We start from the raw sequence: 17,459 nt of genomic DNA on the forward strand, positions 1-17,459 counted from the left end.
TCTGTTTTCAGACCAGAGGACATGATCACGGACATGTGGTGTCGGTCTTCAGAAAGTATTCATACCCCTTGACTTATTCCACATCTTGTTGTTACAGCCTGAATTCAAAATGGATTGAATATTTTTTTTCTCTCACCCATCTACACACAATATCCCATAGTCCCAAAGGGAAAACATGTTTTAGAAATATGTACAAATGTATTGAAAATGAAATACAGAAATCTAATTTACATAAGTATTCACACCCCTGAGTCAATACTTTGTAGAAGCCCCATTTTTCACAACCATTTTCAGGTCTTGCTAAGATTTTAAAGTAGATTTAAGTCAAAACTGTAACTCGGACACATTCACTGTCTTCTTGGTAACTCGTGTAGATTTGGCCTTGTGTTTTAGGTTATATTCCACCTGAAGGATGAATTAATTTCCCAGTGTGGTGGAAAGCTGACTGAATCAGGTTTTCCTCTAGGATTTAATATTCAGGACAAAAAGTGAATTGCTTTGCCACATTTTTTGCAGTATTACTTTAGTGCCAAACGAAGAATTTGTGTTTAGTGCCAGATCAGAGGCAGTAGGGAAGACCAGGGATGTTCTCTTGATAAGTGTGTGAATTGGACCATTTTCCTGTCCTGCTAAGCATTCGAAATGTTACAAGTACTTGGAGTCAGGGAAAATGTATGGAGTAAAAAGTACATTTTCTTTAGGAATGTAGTGAAGTGAAACTTGTCAAAAATATAGAGTACAGATACACCCAAAAAAAGGTTACATTTCAATGAGCACAACACAACTTCCTCTTAAACATGACATTTTAAAATGTGATTTACTGTTTCTACAGTGACTAGAAAGGTATGGGCCTTTCGTAGTTTACATGCTGTTCTGAATAGGTGCACTGTGCAGGCCTATCTCAACTAGTTTTTCATTGTAAGAAGATATGCCCCCTCCCCTCTTTCTCTAATGCAGGACCACAGAGTGGCAAGGTCTTATGACTGTCACTGTGTCTTTCAAAGCATCGAGAATGTCGTCAGCCTTTGTAAACCAAAGGTTGTTCATAGTTGGCATGGTAACACAGGAGAGCATCAACCAGGAGAAGACACAGCTCTTCCATGAGAGGGAGTTGAGTTGACCTATATGAGGTAAATGCAGCACTGCATGCAAATATGAGTATTCATACACTCTAAATTACCACCAGCCAATCATATACGAACAGTATAAGGTCATCAACACGACAACAAGGAGGATTGGCAACAATCAGTGTGTCACATATAAGGTCCCCATGATAACCCTCCACCTATTCATATGCAGCAGGGCCGACAGAGTTATGGTAAATGCAGAAAACACGTACCTTGGCTTCACAGGAAAACCATACAAGGATCGATGGAAACATCATAGATAGTCATCATAGAAGTGAAACCACAGCTGTCCTCAGATCGACCATCTTGTGTATACAAAGGGGCCAAGGGTGAATCAGGTATTCCTGACAAGCCCTCCAAGCACAATGCACACCACAAACAAACTACTTACTGTACCCCTGACCTATCTGGGTAATTCTCTCTCCTGAACTTGATGGGCATCAATGAGATCTGAACAAATGCCTATTACCTTCCCGTTTAGTTCATTGTGGCCACTTTTACTATCTCATCAATGGGGGAAAAAAAGCACAGAAGAATACCCTGCAGTACCATCTCTGTCAGATACAATGTGGAAAACAAATGCAACCAACTATGAAGATGTTGGCACTGGTAATGACATCATGATTCTGAAGGTAGGCCTGTAGTGACATATTTGTATCAATAGAATTCGTCTTTATATTATTATTTACACTATTACTAAGTGTACATCCTAATAGGTCATATGCATTCATCAGTAATTGCTAATACTACAGATTCCCACGTTTTGGCCTACACATGTGTTTCAAGCTGTCTAAGAAGGCTAAATCAAATAAAGCTGTGGAAACAGGGAAAATTCTAGGACCAAGTCATCAAACCCAACACCAAGTGCCTTGTTGATGACCTTCAAGTGGTGGACATGACTACCATTGTCCTGAATGTCTGCCAGAAGGATTGGCGTAAACTTCCTCCCAAGGTCATCTGTACAGGTGAATACCTGACCAAGAACGGCTTGCCAGTGATGTTTAACTCCAAAGAAATATAATATTGACTTTGAAAATTGTAGGAAGACAATGTGATGTTCATACATGTGTAACCTACATCATACATGCACCGAAATGGGACAATTTTGACTGGTATGTAACCTATAAGGTGATCATCCTCTCTCCCACAGGGTGATTCTAGTGGTCCTTTGGTGTTCAATGGAAAGGCTGTGGGTGTCATCTCCGTCAACTCGGATGGAAACTGTGACTCTCTGTACATACCCAATGTCTATAGTCAGATTTCCAAGTTCTTACTCTGGATAAAGAAGGTAATCAACAAGAAAACATGTTAGGATTTATCCTGCAAAATGAACGTGCTAATATGCTAGTTTTGATTGCAGTCCAATTATTTTTATATTAATACCTACTCGTACTCCTGATGTTTTTCTTACATTGGGTGTCTATCTTTATGGTCTATGTTAAATGCATACCAATTACCATGTATGTACTGTCGTCTAAGGGAAATAAATGTGTGCCTAACAGATCAGAGTGAAATGTCTCTTGTGATCAATATAAAGAATTGCACACACATCAGATAGAATGTAATGTTTGTTGTACCTAAACAGTTTTGCAGGCTATTCAAACCAGCGAATACTGGAGAAGGTTTACATAAGAAAATCCTGGTAAACACCACAATGTCCCAACAATGCCAACAACGGCAAGTGGTAGCTTCTCATTGCACAAGTGCCCGCAGCAATACCACAACATGGAGCCTTTGCAATTTGCTTTCTAAAATAATGCATGTTTGAGTATCATTTAAAATATATATATATATATATATATATTTCACCTTTATTTAAACAGGTAGGCCAGTTGAGAACAAGTACTCATTTACAACTGCGACCTGGCCAAGATAAAGCAAAGCAGTGGGACACGAACAACAACACAGAGTTACACATGGGATAAACAAACGTACAGTCAATAACACAAAATACAGTGTGTGCAAATGTAGTAAGATTAGGGACGTAAGGCAATAAATAGGCCATAGTGGCGAAATTATGACAATTTACAATAATTACAATTTTGATGTGCAAGTAGAGATACTTGGGTGCAAAAGAGCAACAAAAAAATACAATATGGGGATGAGGTAGTTGGGTGTGCTTTTTACAGATTGGCTGTGTACAGGTACAGTGATCGGTAAGATACTCTGACAGCTGATGCTTAAATTTAGAGAGGGCTATATAAGTATTTGGATTGGAGATGCTTAATGTGAGTCTGGAAGGAGAGTTTACAGTCTAACCAGACACCTAGGTATTTGTAGTTGTCCACATATTCTAAGTCAGAACCGTCCAGAGTAGTGATGCTAGTCGGGCGGGCGGGTGCGGGCAGTAATTGGTTGAAGAGCATGCATTTAGTTTTACTTGCATTTAAGAGCAGTTGGAGGCCACGGAAGGAGTGTAGTATGGCATTGAAGCTCGTTTGGAGGTTTGTTAACACAGTGTCCAAAGAAGGGCCAGAAGTATACCAAATGGTGTCGTCTGCGTAGAAGTGTAACAGAGAATCACCAGCAGCAAGAGCGACATCATTGATATATACAGAGAAAAGAGTCAACCTGAGAATTGAACCCTGTGGCACCCCCATAGAGACTGCCAGAGGTCCGGAAAACAGGCCCTCCGATTTGACACACTGAACTCTATCTGAGAAGTAGTTGGTGAACAGGATGTTTTTGTGCTGGTCAAGGGCAGTCAAGTCTGGGGTGAACCAAGGGCTATATCTGTTCTTAGTTCTACATTTTTTGAATGGGGCATGCTTATTTAAGATGGTGAGGAAAGCACTTTTAAAGAGCTACCAGGCATCCTCTACTGACGGGATGAGGTCAATATCCTTCCAGGATACCTGGGCCAGGTCGATTAGAAAGGCCTGCTCGCTGAAGTGTTTTACGGAGCGTTTGACAGTGATGAGGGGTGGTCGTTTGACCACGGACCCATTATGGATGCAGGCAATGAGGCAGTGATCGCTGAGATCCTAGTTGAAGACAGCAGAGGTGTAATTTAGAGGGAAAGTTGGTCAGGATGATTTCTATGAGGGTGCCCATGCTTACGGATTTAGGGTTGTACCTGGTAGGTTCCTTGATAATTTGTGTGAGATTGAGGGCATCTAGCTTAGATTGTAGGATGGCCAGAGTGTTAAGCATATCACAGTTTAGGTCACCTAACAGTACAAACTCTTAAGATAGATGTGGGGCAATCAATTCACATATGGTGTCCAGGGCACAGCTGGGGACTGAGGGGGGTCTATAACAAGCAGCAATGGTGAGAGACTTATTTCTGGAAAGGTGGATTTTTAAAAGTAGAAGCTTGAACTGTTTGGGCACAGACCTGGATAGTATGACAGAACTCTGCAGTAGATTGCAAATCCGCCCCCCTTAGCAGTTCTATCTTGTCGGAAAATGTTGTAGTTGGGGATGGAAAATTCAGAATTTTTGGTGGCCTTCCTAAGCCAGGATACAGACACGGCTAGGACATCAGGGTTGGCGGAGTGTGCTAAAGCAGTGAATAAAACAAACTTAGGGAGGAGGCTTCTGATGTTAACATGCATGAAACCAAGTATTTTACGGTTACAGAAGTCAACAAATGAGAGCACCTGGGGAATAGGTGTAGTGCTGGGGGCTACATGGCCTGGGTTAACCTCTACATCACCAGAGGAACAGAGGAGGAGTAGGATAAGGGTACGGCTAAAAGCTATAAGAACTGGTCGTCTAGTGCGTTGGGAACAGAGAATAAAAGGAACAGATTTCTGGGCGTGGTAGAATAGATTCAGGGCATAATGTACAGACAAGGGTATGCTAGGATGTGAGTACAGTGGAGGTAAACCTAGGCATTGAGTGACAATGAGAGAAGTTGTGTCTCTGGAGGCACCAGTTAAGCCAGGTGAGGTCTCCGCATGTGTGGGGGGTGGGACAAAAGAGCTAAGGCATGTTGAGCGGGGTTGGGGGCTCTACAGTGAAATAAAACAATAATAACTAACCGAAACAGCAGTAGACAAGGCATATTGATATTAGGGAGAGGCATGTGTAGCCAAGTGATCATAGGGTCCAATGAGCAGCAATAGGTGAGTCAGGGAGCCATTCGGTAGTCGCTACTATGCTAGGCGAGAGGGAGACACGACGATTCAGAAAGCTAGTGGACGGAGCTAGCAGATGGGTCTTCGGCGACATCGCAACGGAAAAGCCTGTTGAAACCACCTTGGACAATTACGTCGGCAGACCAGTTGTGATGAATTGACGGGGCTGCGTGTCGGAAATAAAGGGTCCAGGCCAAGGGGTATTGTAGCCCAAGATTTAGCTGGTATACTGTTAAGGGATTTTTTTTAATCAATAATGACTAATCATGTATACATTTCAATCAGGACTGACTAATCAGAATACTATTATGTTACTGTATAAATGTATGAATTTTCTTTTAACTCTAGTACTGAATATAATGTGTGTAAATATAATCAAGAAGTAGAACAATGACTGTCTGTTCCTTGGTAGAAATGAATGAATTTATAGCCAGACTGGCTAGAATGCTTATCTACACAGGCAGACCTTGGCTTGCGTTGTAAATTGTCTTAGTAGGGAGAGACGATGTGGGAAGGCTTGAGAACTATACAGCCATTGTACTGCTGGTTGATGAGACGGGGTGTTACGAAAACTAATGATGTCATTTTCAGTTTATAATCTGTGGTAAACTGTATCATGTTCAGTACTCTCGAGAATAAACGCTGCTGATAGATTTTGAGACTGGTCTCTGTCCATTTCATGCAAATAAGAGTCTTACAAATTCTTAGGAATTGACAGAGTGTTTAAGATTAATTGGGTATTAAAACATATAGGAATTTAATTCCTGTAACATATACCTCTTTGGCTAGCCGGGAGATGGGCCTAGCTCGAGGCTAGCTCAAGGCTAACTGGTGCTTGCTTCGGGACAGAGGTGTTAGCCAGCCATAGCCACTCAGTTGTAGCTAGCTTGCTGCAATGATCAGGTGTAATGGTCCAGAGATAGCGGCAGGAATCCATCCGGTGATGTGGTAGAGAAAAGCAGTCCGATATTCTCTGGGTTGATATCACACTGTGCAGACTGGCAGGTATTGACCAAGCTGAAGCTGGCTGGTGTCCGAGCTCACTGGCTAACTGACTAGCAGTGGCTAACTGACTACTAGCTAGTTGCTAGTAGGCTGGCTATCTTCTGATGGGGGTTCCAGTTATAAAGTATAAAAATAGCAGATCAGTACCACATTGGGTGAGGCGGGTTGCAGGAAAGTATATTCAGTTCATAGCTGAGATTAAAATATATAAGAAAAAAACAAAGAAACCGACTATTTACACGGGACAAGACAAACACATGTCCAACTGCTACGCCATCTTGAAAGCATGAATAAATTACATCAACTTTAACTGACATGATTTCATAATATCACAGCCATCTTTCCTCAGAATACACCATCAAGGAACCCTTGAAACCAGCCACAGAGTAATATTGGGACACAGTCTGTGTGTGGCAATGGGGAAACAAAGACCCCGTACTTTGGAAAACAGCAAAAGATTGAGAAATAAACCCCCCCCCCCCACCCACCACACACACATTTATATACCCGAGAGGTGCACCATGCCATTTGTCCATATGCACTATGGCAATCCGGTCAGTGGTTCTTCACATAGTGCTGATCATTGCCGTGAATGGTAAGGCATGTTTAAATTCTATAACACAGTAATGTCTATTAGCACCGAACTGACTACACCATGCAGACTAATATTGAAGTATAGTACTAGTTACGAAAAGTATATTTGACAAATGTTAATGCTTCTGCATACAGCTCTAAAGGCAGTTCATATTATATATGGCAGTAATGAATACTGACAAATCATTTGTTGTAAGCTGTGCAGATACAGTAGCAATGCAGAGCTATACAAAAGGTATTCTCTACTTTCTGTTCAAAGGCACTGAAGGGCACAAGGTGCCAAAGGTGGGTATTGTTGGTGGAAGAGAGGCAGCTCGCAACTCTCGTCCATACATGGCTTCCTTACAGTCCCGAGGTCAACATTCCTGTGGAGGAGTTCTGGTGAGAGAAGATTTTGTCCTCACTGCTGCTCACTGTGACGGGTGAGAAGTCTTTCAGAATCTCTCAAACTCATTTATTTAAATGTTTTTTTTATATTTTACTTTTTTTTGCCAATAACCAAAAAGCATACATAGACAAAAACAATAGACAACTTAACAATGACATACATTTCAACAAACGTGAATGACACCACACTTGCTCAGATTGACCCACTGTATCCACACCCAATGTTGTTTCCAACGCTTGCAAGACTCTTCCTCATATGACTTCAGATTATGTTATGTTGTTTCTGTCTGTAGCCAGATTTGATTCATATTTAAATAAAGCATGTGATTCTTCCATTCTCTTGACGTTATCATTTGACGTCCAGTATTTAAGTAGTAGCTTATTCAATATAAGTGACACAAATAATACTGTCCAACCCATTGGGTATCTCATCGCACCCTCGAGGATATACTATGTCTTGAAATATGCCAATAGACGGATTAAAAGTACATTTACATTGTAAAACGTCTGACAGACAGCTTTCTAACTCCGCCCATAGCTTTTGGACTTTATAGCACTCCCAGAAGGCAATAATGATTGAGTCATTAAGACATGACTCTGCCATTGTGCTGTAATTTGTGAATTTTGTCTCTTGTATAATACATTCTCTACATTAGTTTATACTGGATTAAGAGTACTTTTTTTTTGTTAACTGTAATTTTAGTTCGTTATGTTCCAACACTCCCTCCATCTGGTGCCAATATCAGTTATTTTTAAGTCTTGGTTCCAAGTTAATATTTTTTCTAAGCGATTGCTCTGATGTCCAAACGCTTTCAGGTGGACATTTTGTGATATAAAACTTTTAAGCTGCATGTATTTGAAAATGTCTACATTGGTCAGTCCAAAATGCTTTTAATTCTGTCATGGAAATAATTGTATTTCCTATTACCACATCATTTACGGTTTCTATACCTTTAGTTTTCCACGTGGGCCAATTTAATCGGTGAATTCTGAAAAGCTATCCACGGGTTGCTCCATTGTTTTTAGGGAGTGATATTGGTTCTTGTAGAATCCGTTTCATGTTCTTCAATGTTGTTATAGTGTCCTTAACTATGAAGTTAATGTTCTTTGCTTTATCCTTTGAAAATAGACATTGAAAACATTCTGGGGATGAGCAAGCACATCTTCAATATGAACCCATTGTTCCTCTTTAGTGCATTTAATTATGTCGCAAGTAAAAGCCTTGGGTAGAGAGTTGAAACAATTCAAAGTCTGGAAGGTTAAAACCACCCTCCGACTTAGGAAGATGTAAAACTTTCCTTTTTAGTTAGAGTTTTATTTTCCCATGAAGTGAATTATGACGGAGTACACTTTTTTTTTAAATATATGTCTTTGGGGGTGGATAATTGGTATTACTGAAAATACATATTAAAACTTTGGGAACCATCCCTGTCTTGTGCCCCTTTCTAAAGCAAAATCATCAGATAATGTATCATTTGTGTATATTTTAGCTTTAGGATATTTATATAATATATTTATGACATTTATTATTTAAACTGGAAAGTTGAAAGGTTTCCAAAGTTTTTCATAGAAATGGCCATTCAAGACAGGTATCAATAGCCATTATTGATAAATCTACATCTTGTTTTTTAGCATATTGTATACCGAAACATGTTTGTGTTTATTTTTAATAAACCTTGTTTGATTAATATGTATCAAGTCTGGTAAGACTTTTGCCATTCTTATGACTTTTGTTATTATTGTCACAATTTATTAAATGTATGGGTCTGTAATCAATATGCAAGGGACACTCCAGATTTTCCTGGTTTTAATATAACTGAGATAATTGTTAGATACATGGAACTAGAAAGCACTGAATTGAGTGACATGTGTTTAATTTGATTATATAGGGGCACTACATTGTCTCAGTGTGTTATGAACAATTCTAATAGAAAGCCATCCATACCTGGTGCTTTTCTCTGAGCCAATGCTTTAACATGGTCTAATATTTATTTTATGCCAATTTCTCATTTTTGTCTGCTGATAGTTGCTTCAGGGTTGTTGAGTCTAACAATGTACATGTATTTCAATGTTATTACACCAGTCTGTCAAGGTAATTACACAAGTCAATTCTTTCATGTACTGATTTTCAGGCGTTACAGGGTGGTTCTTGGGGCTCACGACTTGTCAGAGGATGAAAATTCACAACAAAAATTCAAAGTAGTTAAATACATTCCACACCCCAGGTTTGGGGACAACCTGGAGAATGACATCATGCTTCTCAAGGTGAGTGATAACCAGGACATAGCCTACAATAATCTCCATAGTGATACTAACTTCATTGTAGGTTTAAAATTCATGAAAAATACATACAAAATAATGTATATAATCATAGCCTATATACACTCAGTGTATAACAGCCTGAATCATTCGGGGCATGGTGTTCAATTGTTGCTCAGTTGGTATCAAGAGACCTACGTGTACCAGGAAAACATTCCCATACCAGTACACCACAGCCACCAGCCTGTACTATTGACACCAAGCAGGATGGGTCCATGGACTCATGGTGCTTATGCCAAATCCTGACTCTGCCATCAACTTGATGCAACAGGAACCAGGACTCGTCGGACCAGTCAACGTTTTTCCACTCCTCAATCGTCAAGTGTTGGTGATCGCATGCCCACTTGTTTTTATCTGACAGGAGTGAAACCTGGTGTGGTCATCTGCTGCAATAGCAGTGACAAGGATCTACGAGTTGTGCACTCTGAGATGGCGTTCTGCACACCACTGTTGACTTGCAGGATTCTTGCCTGTCTCCTTCGACCTCTCTCATCAAAGAGCTGTTTTCGCCCACAGGACTGCTGCTGACTGGATGTTTTTTGTTTGTCACACCATTCTCTGTAAACCCTAGACACTGTTGTGTGTGAAAAGCCCAGGAGGCCGGACATTTCTGAGATACTGGATCCGGCGTGCCTGGCACAGACGATCATACCACACTCAGTCACTTAGGTCACTCGTTTTGCCCAATCTAACATTCAATTGAACAGTAACTGTATGTCTCAATGCATTTCTGCCTGCTTTATATATCAAGCCATGGCCACGTGACTCACTGTCTGTAGGAGCGATCCTTTTTCGTGAACGGTGTGGTGTACCTAATAAACTGGCCTATGAGTGAATATTTACAACATAGATGAATACATACAGATTTTGTATAGAGTGTGCTATCTCTGTGATCTTTCTTAGTTGAGAGGGAGGGCCACCCTGAACAGAGCAGTGCAGCTGATCCCGCTGATGAATGGTTCGATGGCTGAGGGAAGCCTGTGCACCACGGCTGGCTGGGGGGACATAGATGATAACAGCACCCCACCAGACAAGCTGCAGGAGGTCAACGCCACCATCATATCACCCAGAGAGTGTGGCCGCCAGTGGAGTGGCGTCAACATCTCCAGGCGCACGGTGTGCGCAACAGGCCCCAGAGCTTTCCAAGGCTTCTGCTATGTAAGACTGCACCGTTACAGGCTATAACTCTCTGCAATTAGTTTTTCCTGGTCAGGACAGGCTATTATTGGCTATAACTGGATTACAGTTTCTCTTGGTCAAGGCACAAACTATGATACATGACTCCTCCGTTTTTCTGTATCACAAAGGAGAATTAATTCAAATGCATTGTTTGCTACTGCAGGGGGATTCAGGAGGTCCGTTGGTGTGCAACGGGATGTCAGCGGGCATCGTCTCTTTCTCAGGGCAGACGTGTGCCAACCCTGGTACCCCTGATGTGTACACACGAGTGACTTCGTACAGCCGATGGATTCAGAAGGAGTTAGCGAGAAACCCTTAAGGTTTTTGGCACGTAAGCCGCCAGTGTGTGCTAACACAAAATCTCACTATATGACTTATTAGGATTTCAGAGCAGGGTTGCCCAAAGTCTTTGTTGAAGTGCTAAAGATAACACTTTTCTCTGATTGCGTGTTCCCTTGTTGCTATACTTATTAAACTTGTTCAAAGACTAAAAACAACCTCCACTGATTTTTGTTAATTTGGTAAGTTTTGATGTAAGGTAAAAACAACACAATATGACAATAGGATACACAGACTCTCTACTTAATTTAGGTCCTTGGTCACTCACCTGGTCTGGCTGGTCAAGCAGTAGCCTCTGGATAAGCTGACCAATGTTACTGAAGTTTGGACACACTATTGGCCTCAGGTTCTAGCACATCTCCATTATAGTGTACCTGAGGAGAAGTCAGCGTCAGATACTGCAGGTTGTCAGATTATGTCATTGATTGCTGTAATTGATTAATTCATCATTCCTACTTAATTTCCAGTCTCAAAGCATAATGTACTTACATCTCTGGAAGGGCAAAGTCTGGTCATGAGACATGTGGCATCCCATCTTTGATAATCTTGTAGAATCAAGTGTCCACCACAACATTAGGGTATGGGCTCTTACCTACAAAAGACAACATCAAGTCATGCATTTCAAAATGTTTCTTTGCTCACTCACATATGTTGCTTCATCCAACAAAAGACAGCATTTTTCCATCTTTTGATAGTGTAACCCACCCAGAAAGATTTCCCCACAGCAGTATGTCATCGGACCAGACTTCACTTCAGTGGAAGACGGGCCTGGGAACACAATAAAGATCAGTACCCTACACAGCACAGAGAACAGTACCCTACACATCACAGAGATCAGTGCCCTACACATCACAGAGATCTGTACCCTACACACCACAGAGATCAGTACCCTACACACCACAGAGATCAGTACCCTACACACCACAGAGATCACTACCCCACACACCACAGAGATCAGTACCCTACACACCACAAAGATCAGTACCCTACACACCACAGAGATCACTACCCCACACACCACAGAGATCTGTACCCTACACACCAGAGATCAGTACCCTAAACACCACAGAGATCAGTACCCTACACACCACAAAGATCAGTACCCTACACACCACAGAGATCAGTACCCTACACACCACAGAGATCACTACCCCACACACCACAGAGATCAGTACCCTACACACCACAGAGATCAGTACCCTACACACCACAGAGATCACTACCCCACACACCACAGAGATCAGTACCCTACACACCACAGAGATCACTACCCCACACACCACAGAGATCAGTACCCTACACACCACAAAGATCAGTACCCTACACACCACAGAGATCACTACCCCACACACCACAGAGATCAGTACCCTACACACCACAGAGATCAGTACCCTACACACCACAGAGATCAGTACCCTACACACCACAGTATAAGCATTCAAGGACCTGAACCTTTTTTTACATTTATTTACACAGCGTCCTACAGCATAGGTCTACCTGCAACATACCTCTACAACTTTCAGGTGTCATCTGTCACTCATAATAATTGATGTGTAACTGTCTCACCCAGAGGTTTCACCTAAGTAGCCTACCATTTGTTAAACCATACCTTTTTTGTTAAACCAACAGGGTCTTACCTTTGATCAATATCGTTCGACAGTTTACCAAAACGAAACCTGAGGTCACCACCATAATGACAACAATTCCCATTGTTCATTGCTCTCACGTTCACCTCCCTCTCTACTTTCATTCCTCCTCAATGTTCTATGGGGGCTGTAGTTTTTTCTCCCATGGAAGTATCCTCCCATTTTCCATAGGTTTCGCGAGGTTTGCATGGGCGGCAGTGTGCATTTCTCTGCAGGAAGAATTGAATATTTTTGGGATGAAATTCGTGTACAGGTAATTTTATATTTTCGATAGAGAATATAGGCCATCGGTGTATAGCTTATTTATCGGGGTCATGGACCCACATTTACATTTGTGCCGAACAACAGTATTGTAGAGTTGGCATAAAGACAATGATTTTTGGTAACATATTACGATCAAACAGTGCCTGTGGCGCGTATTATCCATGTCTCATCAGCAGTGTATGCGATATGTTAGATCTTAAAACATTGACGATTCATTTTTGATACAATCGTTGCGACGAATTCAAATAGGCTGCAATCATTTCTGCATGTTTGTCTGATACAGTGGAGGCTGACGTATTTTCTTGAAGTTGAATAGCACATCTCTTGATCTCTCATAGCCAACTTGCAATCTATGAGTTTGTTGTTCATGAATAACGATTGTGTTAGTTTAAATAGTGACATAATGAATTACTATCGATTGACATTTTGAGTAAAGATATATAACTGCGGCAGTTTTGTTCCTTTAAAAAATAAGTGCATTCTGCATTGATTGCAGTGACCTCCATCGATGCAATGCATACAAGGAAATGACCAGGAAGTTATTCAGACATGCTAAGCTATTGGCTGCTCTCTTTGTCTGTCTCACCCACTACTTTACAGCTCAGTCTCTTTCCAGACTAGTATTATTTTAAAGAAAATGGCTGTTTCTCTCACAGAATTTCTGAGCATCGTTGTCTGTTTGTTCCTTCAGCAGTATTTGAATTTTTGGAGGGATGTCCAAGAAAAGGGGCAGGTATGTGTAAATATGTAGTTTTCTATAATTATGTTATCATAACATTAACACTTGGAGATTTTCCTCTTTCCAGACGGTCAGAGAAAGCTGCACGTAGGTAGGCTACACTTACAAACAAATATGATTTGCTTAACTATCCCCCAGAAAGCGGAGTAGCGGGGAGCTGAGTGATTCCACAGTGATGACCCCTGACCCCAACAGTCTCCTGGGAGTAAGAATACAGCACAATTGGAGGGAGAAGGGCAACCAGAGCAAATGGAAAGGCACCGTCTTGGACCGTCTCAGTGTCAACCCCTCACTATTTATGGTCAAGTACGATGGGTTTGACTGTGTCTACGGCATCGAGCTATTCAAGGACGAAAGGGTGTCTAATCTACAGGTCCTGACAGAGAAAGTTGGTGAGTGATGTGATGGGATCCTTTTTTAGTTCAGGCGTCACATCTTCTGAGAGTAATGCAAAAACGTGATTTGGTTTGCACAAGTTATAACATGTTTTTATTGTATATCTGATACTGCATGATCAGACAGTAGGGACACGGTGGCTATGTGATGTTGGTCTCTGCCTTGATGACATTTATCTGCTTCCACAGTCAACAACAAGATCAAGGTTCCTCACGGGGCGGAGGAGTTGGTAGGCAAAGCGGTGGAACACCTATTTGAGAAGGAGGATGGAGAGAAGAATGAGTGGCGAGGCATGGTCCTCTCCAGGGCTCCCATCATGACTAACTGGTATTACATCACCTATGAGAAGGACCCCGTGCTCTACATGTACCAGTTGTGGGACGACTACGCAGATGGAGATCTCAGGATCTTACCTGAAGCAGGTACTGACCATTTCTCTGCTTCAGCATCATCTCCACCTGCAGCAGGGTGTTCAGATACTTCTCCCTAAAGAAAACAGGAGGGTGATTATAGAGTAGAAATTGTTTGGTCTTTACACACTAATTATAAGATGATGGTGGCTTTAGGAGTGTTGCGGACAATATTTGTGTTTGTTCTTACTCGTCCTATGTGACTTGTCGAAATGACAAATATGTCTATATTTGAATACATATAATCATGTTGGTTAAGATAGCATCTTTTGATAATGCCCCAAAGTAGATTTGAAGAACAGACCCCTAGCATTGATGTTATTCATTGTTTTTCTCTGTAGAAAATAAGCACTTGCTTCCGGCTGACCGAAAGCCCGGCGAGGAGACTGAGAGCTTAGTGGGGAAGCAGGTTGAGTATGTTACTGACAAAGGTGTGAAGCGAACAGGCCTGGTGATCTACCAAGTCCCTGCCAAGCCTTCCGTATACTACATCAAATACGACGATGACTTTCACATCCATGTCTACGACCTGGTCAAGACCACCTAGGCCACTTGATTGCTCACTCCATTGCTTACTTTTCACGTATCCTCCTCACTCTCTCTCCATCTCTCTTAAGGCCCTGGACGGTATAACAGTTACGCTTTATTATTCAGGAAGTGCAATCTTTTATTCCACATTTAAAACTAGTTCTATGGTATGCACAGCAGAACTGTAGCAATGCTATTGTAGGCCACTAGGAGGAGAGTGGGAACATGTACACTTGGAAGGACCTATTTAAACCTCCTCACTTCTTCAGTTACCCCATTTGGTTGTTGTGCTGCACAGTAGATTCACATCTCGGACAGTCCAGGAGTGCACCTTGCCCTACAATGACAGACTTACTGTAAAGTGCAATAACGACCGCGTTTGAATTGTCTCCCACATCCTGATGCTCAATTATCTTTATTCAAACTGAACTGAATTATATATTATAAAACTAATAGTTAAATCTGGCCCCGATAGCCATTCATATGTGGTCCTTGAATGACCAAACAGCAAGCATGATGTATAGGTGAATATTTGTAGAGACTAGTTTGAGCTGTAGTGTTCAGTGAAGCCTTTGAAGGAGAAATGCAATAAGCTGTGATGCCCCTGAACGTGTATTTTTTTTGTTTTTAAATACTGCCTTTATTAATAGGCAACTATGTTTGATTTATGTGTCAGTCAGTTCATAGACAATCATTCCTTGATGAACTCACAGTGCTATCATTGGCTTCATAGTACTGGGTTGCACTGGCCTAGGAGTACTGATGATTCAATTACTAGTTTGAACATCAAAAAAATTATTCATAATGCTGAATCAAGACTTGTTAGAAACAAGGAATACAGGTCTTCATAAAGTTCGGGCAAGTTTTTCCTGACCAGACAAACCTGATTAATTTGTAGAGATTGGGAAAAGGCCTTAACAATACCTGACCAGGTTCAGAATCTCAACATCATCAGACTATGATTAGCTCGAGTGGAATAGAGGCAGTGCTTTACACTACATTCTGATCTTGAATAGAAAACAAACATAAAGTGCCTTCAGGCTGATCATGTCGCCATACTGTATATATTTGCTAACCGCTCACAATTTTATTCCATTTACTGTTAAGGCCACTATTTGGTCAGTATTAGTCAAAGTAAAAAATGCTTTAATGAAAAAGTGTCAAATGCTGCGTACCAGGTTTTTGCTATTGTCTGTTTGTATAAGAGGATATGTGCAATGTTTGGCAGTTAATGCAGTATAAGACTATTTCCTCCAATCGAACATCCATGACCGTTGATTAGTCTCATTCAAATGTTGATATTGTAGGGTGCACTTTAAATTACTCACATAAATATGCTAAAGATTTGGCACATTGTCTTTTTCTGTCAAGATACTTTTTTTGTGCAAGAACAAGTGGCATATTGCAGCATCGGTATATCATAATGGTAAAAACGCATGGAGAAAAGAAAAGTTATAACACGCATACAGTATTTAATCTAACTTTTGTGTAGTGTATTGTAAATGTATGCTGTTGTGAATACTCCTGTTATATTGTAAATATCCCATTGAAATACCAGCTTTAAAGTCCATCTAGAATTCTCACCTAGAGGAATGCTGCAAAGACTGCATTCAAAAAGCCTGCAGCCTGGCTGGCTTCACTTTTTAATCTTATTTTAAAGACTTGGGAGCTACAGTACACAATGTAATCCAAGGAAGTCCAAAACGCAAATGTTTTGGCTAGAAGTATTTAAATTTAGTCTCCTGTCCTTAGTCTCACTCCAGGGCATACAGTGCATTCATTTACACAGTGCATTGGTCCATGGTGTACATAAGGTTCATTCTATCGATTGTCAGATTTGCATGTATCACTTGAATGCAGCCTTGAGTGCATTCAAGCATATTGGTTATTTTGACAGTTGCAGAGGTAAAAAAAAATCTTGTGGGAGTCTTTGCAGACCGATTTTACTAAAATGTTTATGTAGAAAATGTGACTGTAAAAAAAAAAACATTGTCAGTGCTTCTTTGCTACTTGTATCACCACCAGTTGTGCTGTGGTGTTTCTATGTACAGTAAAATGAAACTCCAAAAGATTGTACACTCTTCTGTTATCCTCCATCTTTCATTCCTCCCAGGTCTGGAATTGTAGCAATTACCAACCCATTTGTGTAATTATTTTCATCATGAGTAATAAAGTTCGTTTTTTTTGCACATCCCTTTCCTCTGCCATTTTTCACCTATTCAATATACAGTGGGGCAAAAAAGTATTTAGTCAGCCACCAATTGTGCAAGTTCTCCCACTTAAAAAGATGAGGCCTGTAATTTTCATCATAGGTACACTTCAACTATGACAGACAAAATGAGAAAACAAATCCAGAAAATCACATTGTAGGATTTTTAATGAATTTATTTGCAAATGATGGTGGAAAATAAGTATTTGGTCAATACCAAAAGTTTAGCTCAATA

At 40.8% G+C, this 17,459-nt stretch overlaps 2 protein-coding genes across 3 annotated transcripts; both read left to right on the forward strand.

The window, feature by feature from the left end:
* Positions 1-6,722: 6,722 nt before the first annotated feature.
* On the forward strand, positions 6,723-11,187 carry LOC112250858 (complement factor D). The gene is made up of 5 exons (XM_024421347.2): positions 6,723-6,809; positions 7,068-7,230; positions 9,328-9,460; positions 10,418-10,672; positions 10,857-11,187. Exons 1-5 carry the CDS (start codon positions 6,758-6,760, stop codon positions 11,010-11,012), a joined length of 759 nt encoding a protein of 252 aa, XP_024277115.1. The 5' UTR covers positions 6,723-6,757; the 3' UTR covers positions 11,013-11,187.
* Positions 11,188-12,599: 1,412 nt separating this feature from the next.
* Positions 12,600-17,204, forward strand: LOC112250859 (spindlin-Z). Of its 2 annotated transcripts, none has more exons than XM_024421349.2 (5): positions 12,600-12,931; positions 13,637-13,675; positions 13,820-14,073; positions 14,266-14,499; positions 14,829-17,204. In XM_024421349.2, exons 2-5 carry the CDS (start codon positions 13,656-13,658, stop codon positions 15,032-15,034), a joined length of 714 nt encoding a protein of 237 aa, XP_024277117.1. In that variant the 5' UTR covers positions 12,600-12,931; positions 13,637-13,655; the 3' UTR covers positions 15,035-17,204. The 2 variants fall into 2 exon arrangements, with proteins under 2 accessions (XP_024277117.1, XP_024277116.1); XM_024421348.2 differs by having other exon boundaries at positions 12,601-12,931; positions 13,634-13,675.
* Positions 17,205-17,459: the final 255 nt, after the last annotated feature.

This window comes from Oncorhynchus tshawytscha, linkage group LG05 (assembly GCF_018296145.1).
Source record: "Oncorhynchus tshawytscha isolate Ot180627B linkage group LG05, Otsh_v2.0, whole genome shotgun sequence".
Taxonomy (NCBI): Eukaryota; Metazoa; Chordata; class Actinopteri; order Salmoniformes; family Salmonidae; genus Oncorhynchus; species Oncorhynchus tshawytscha.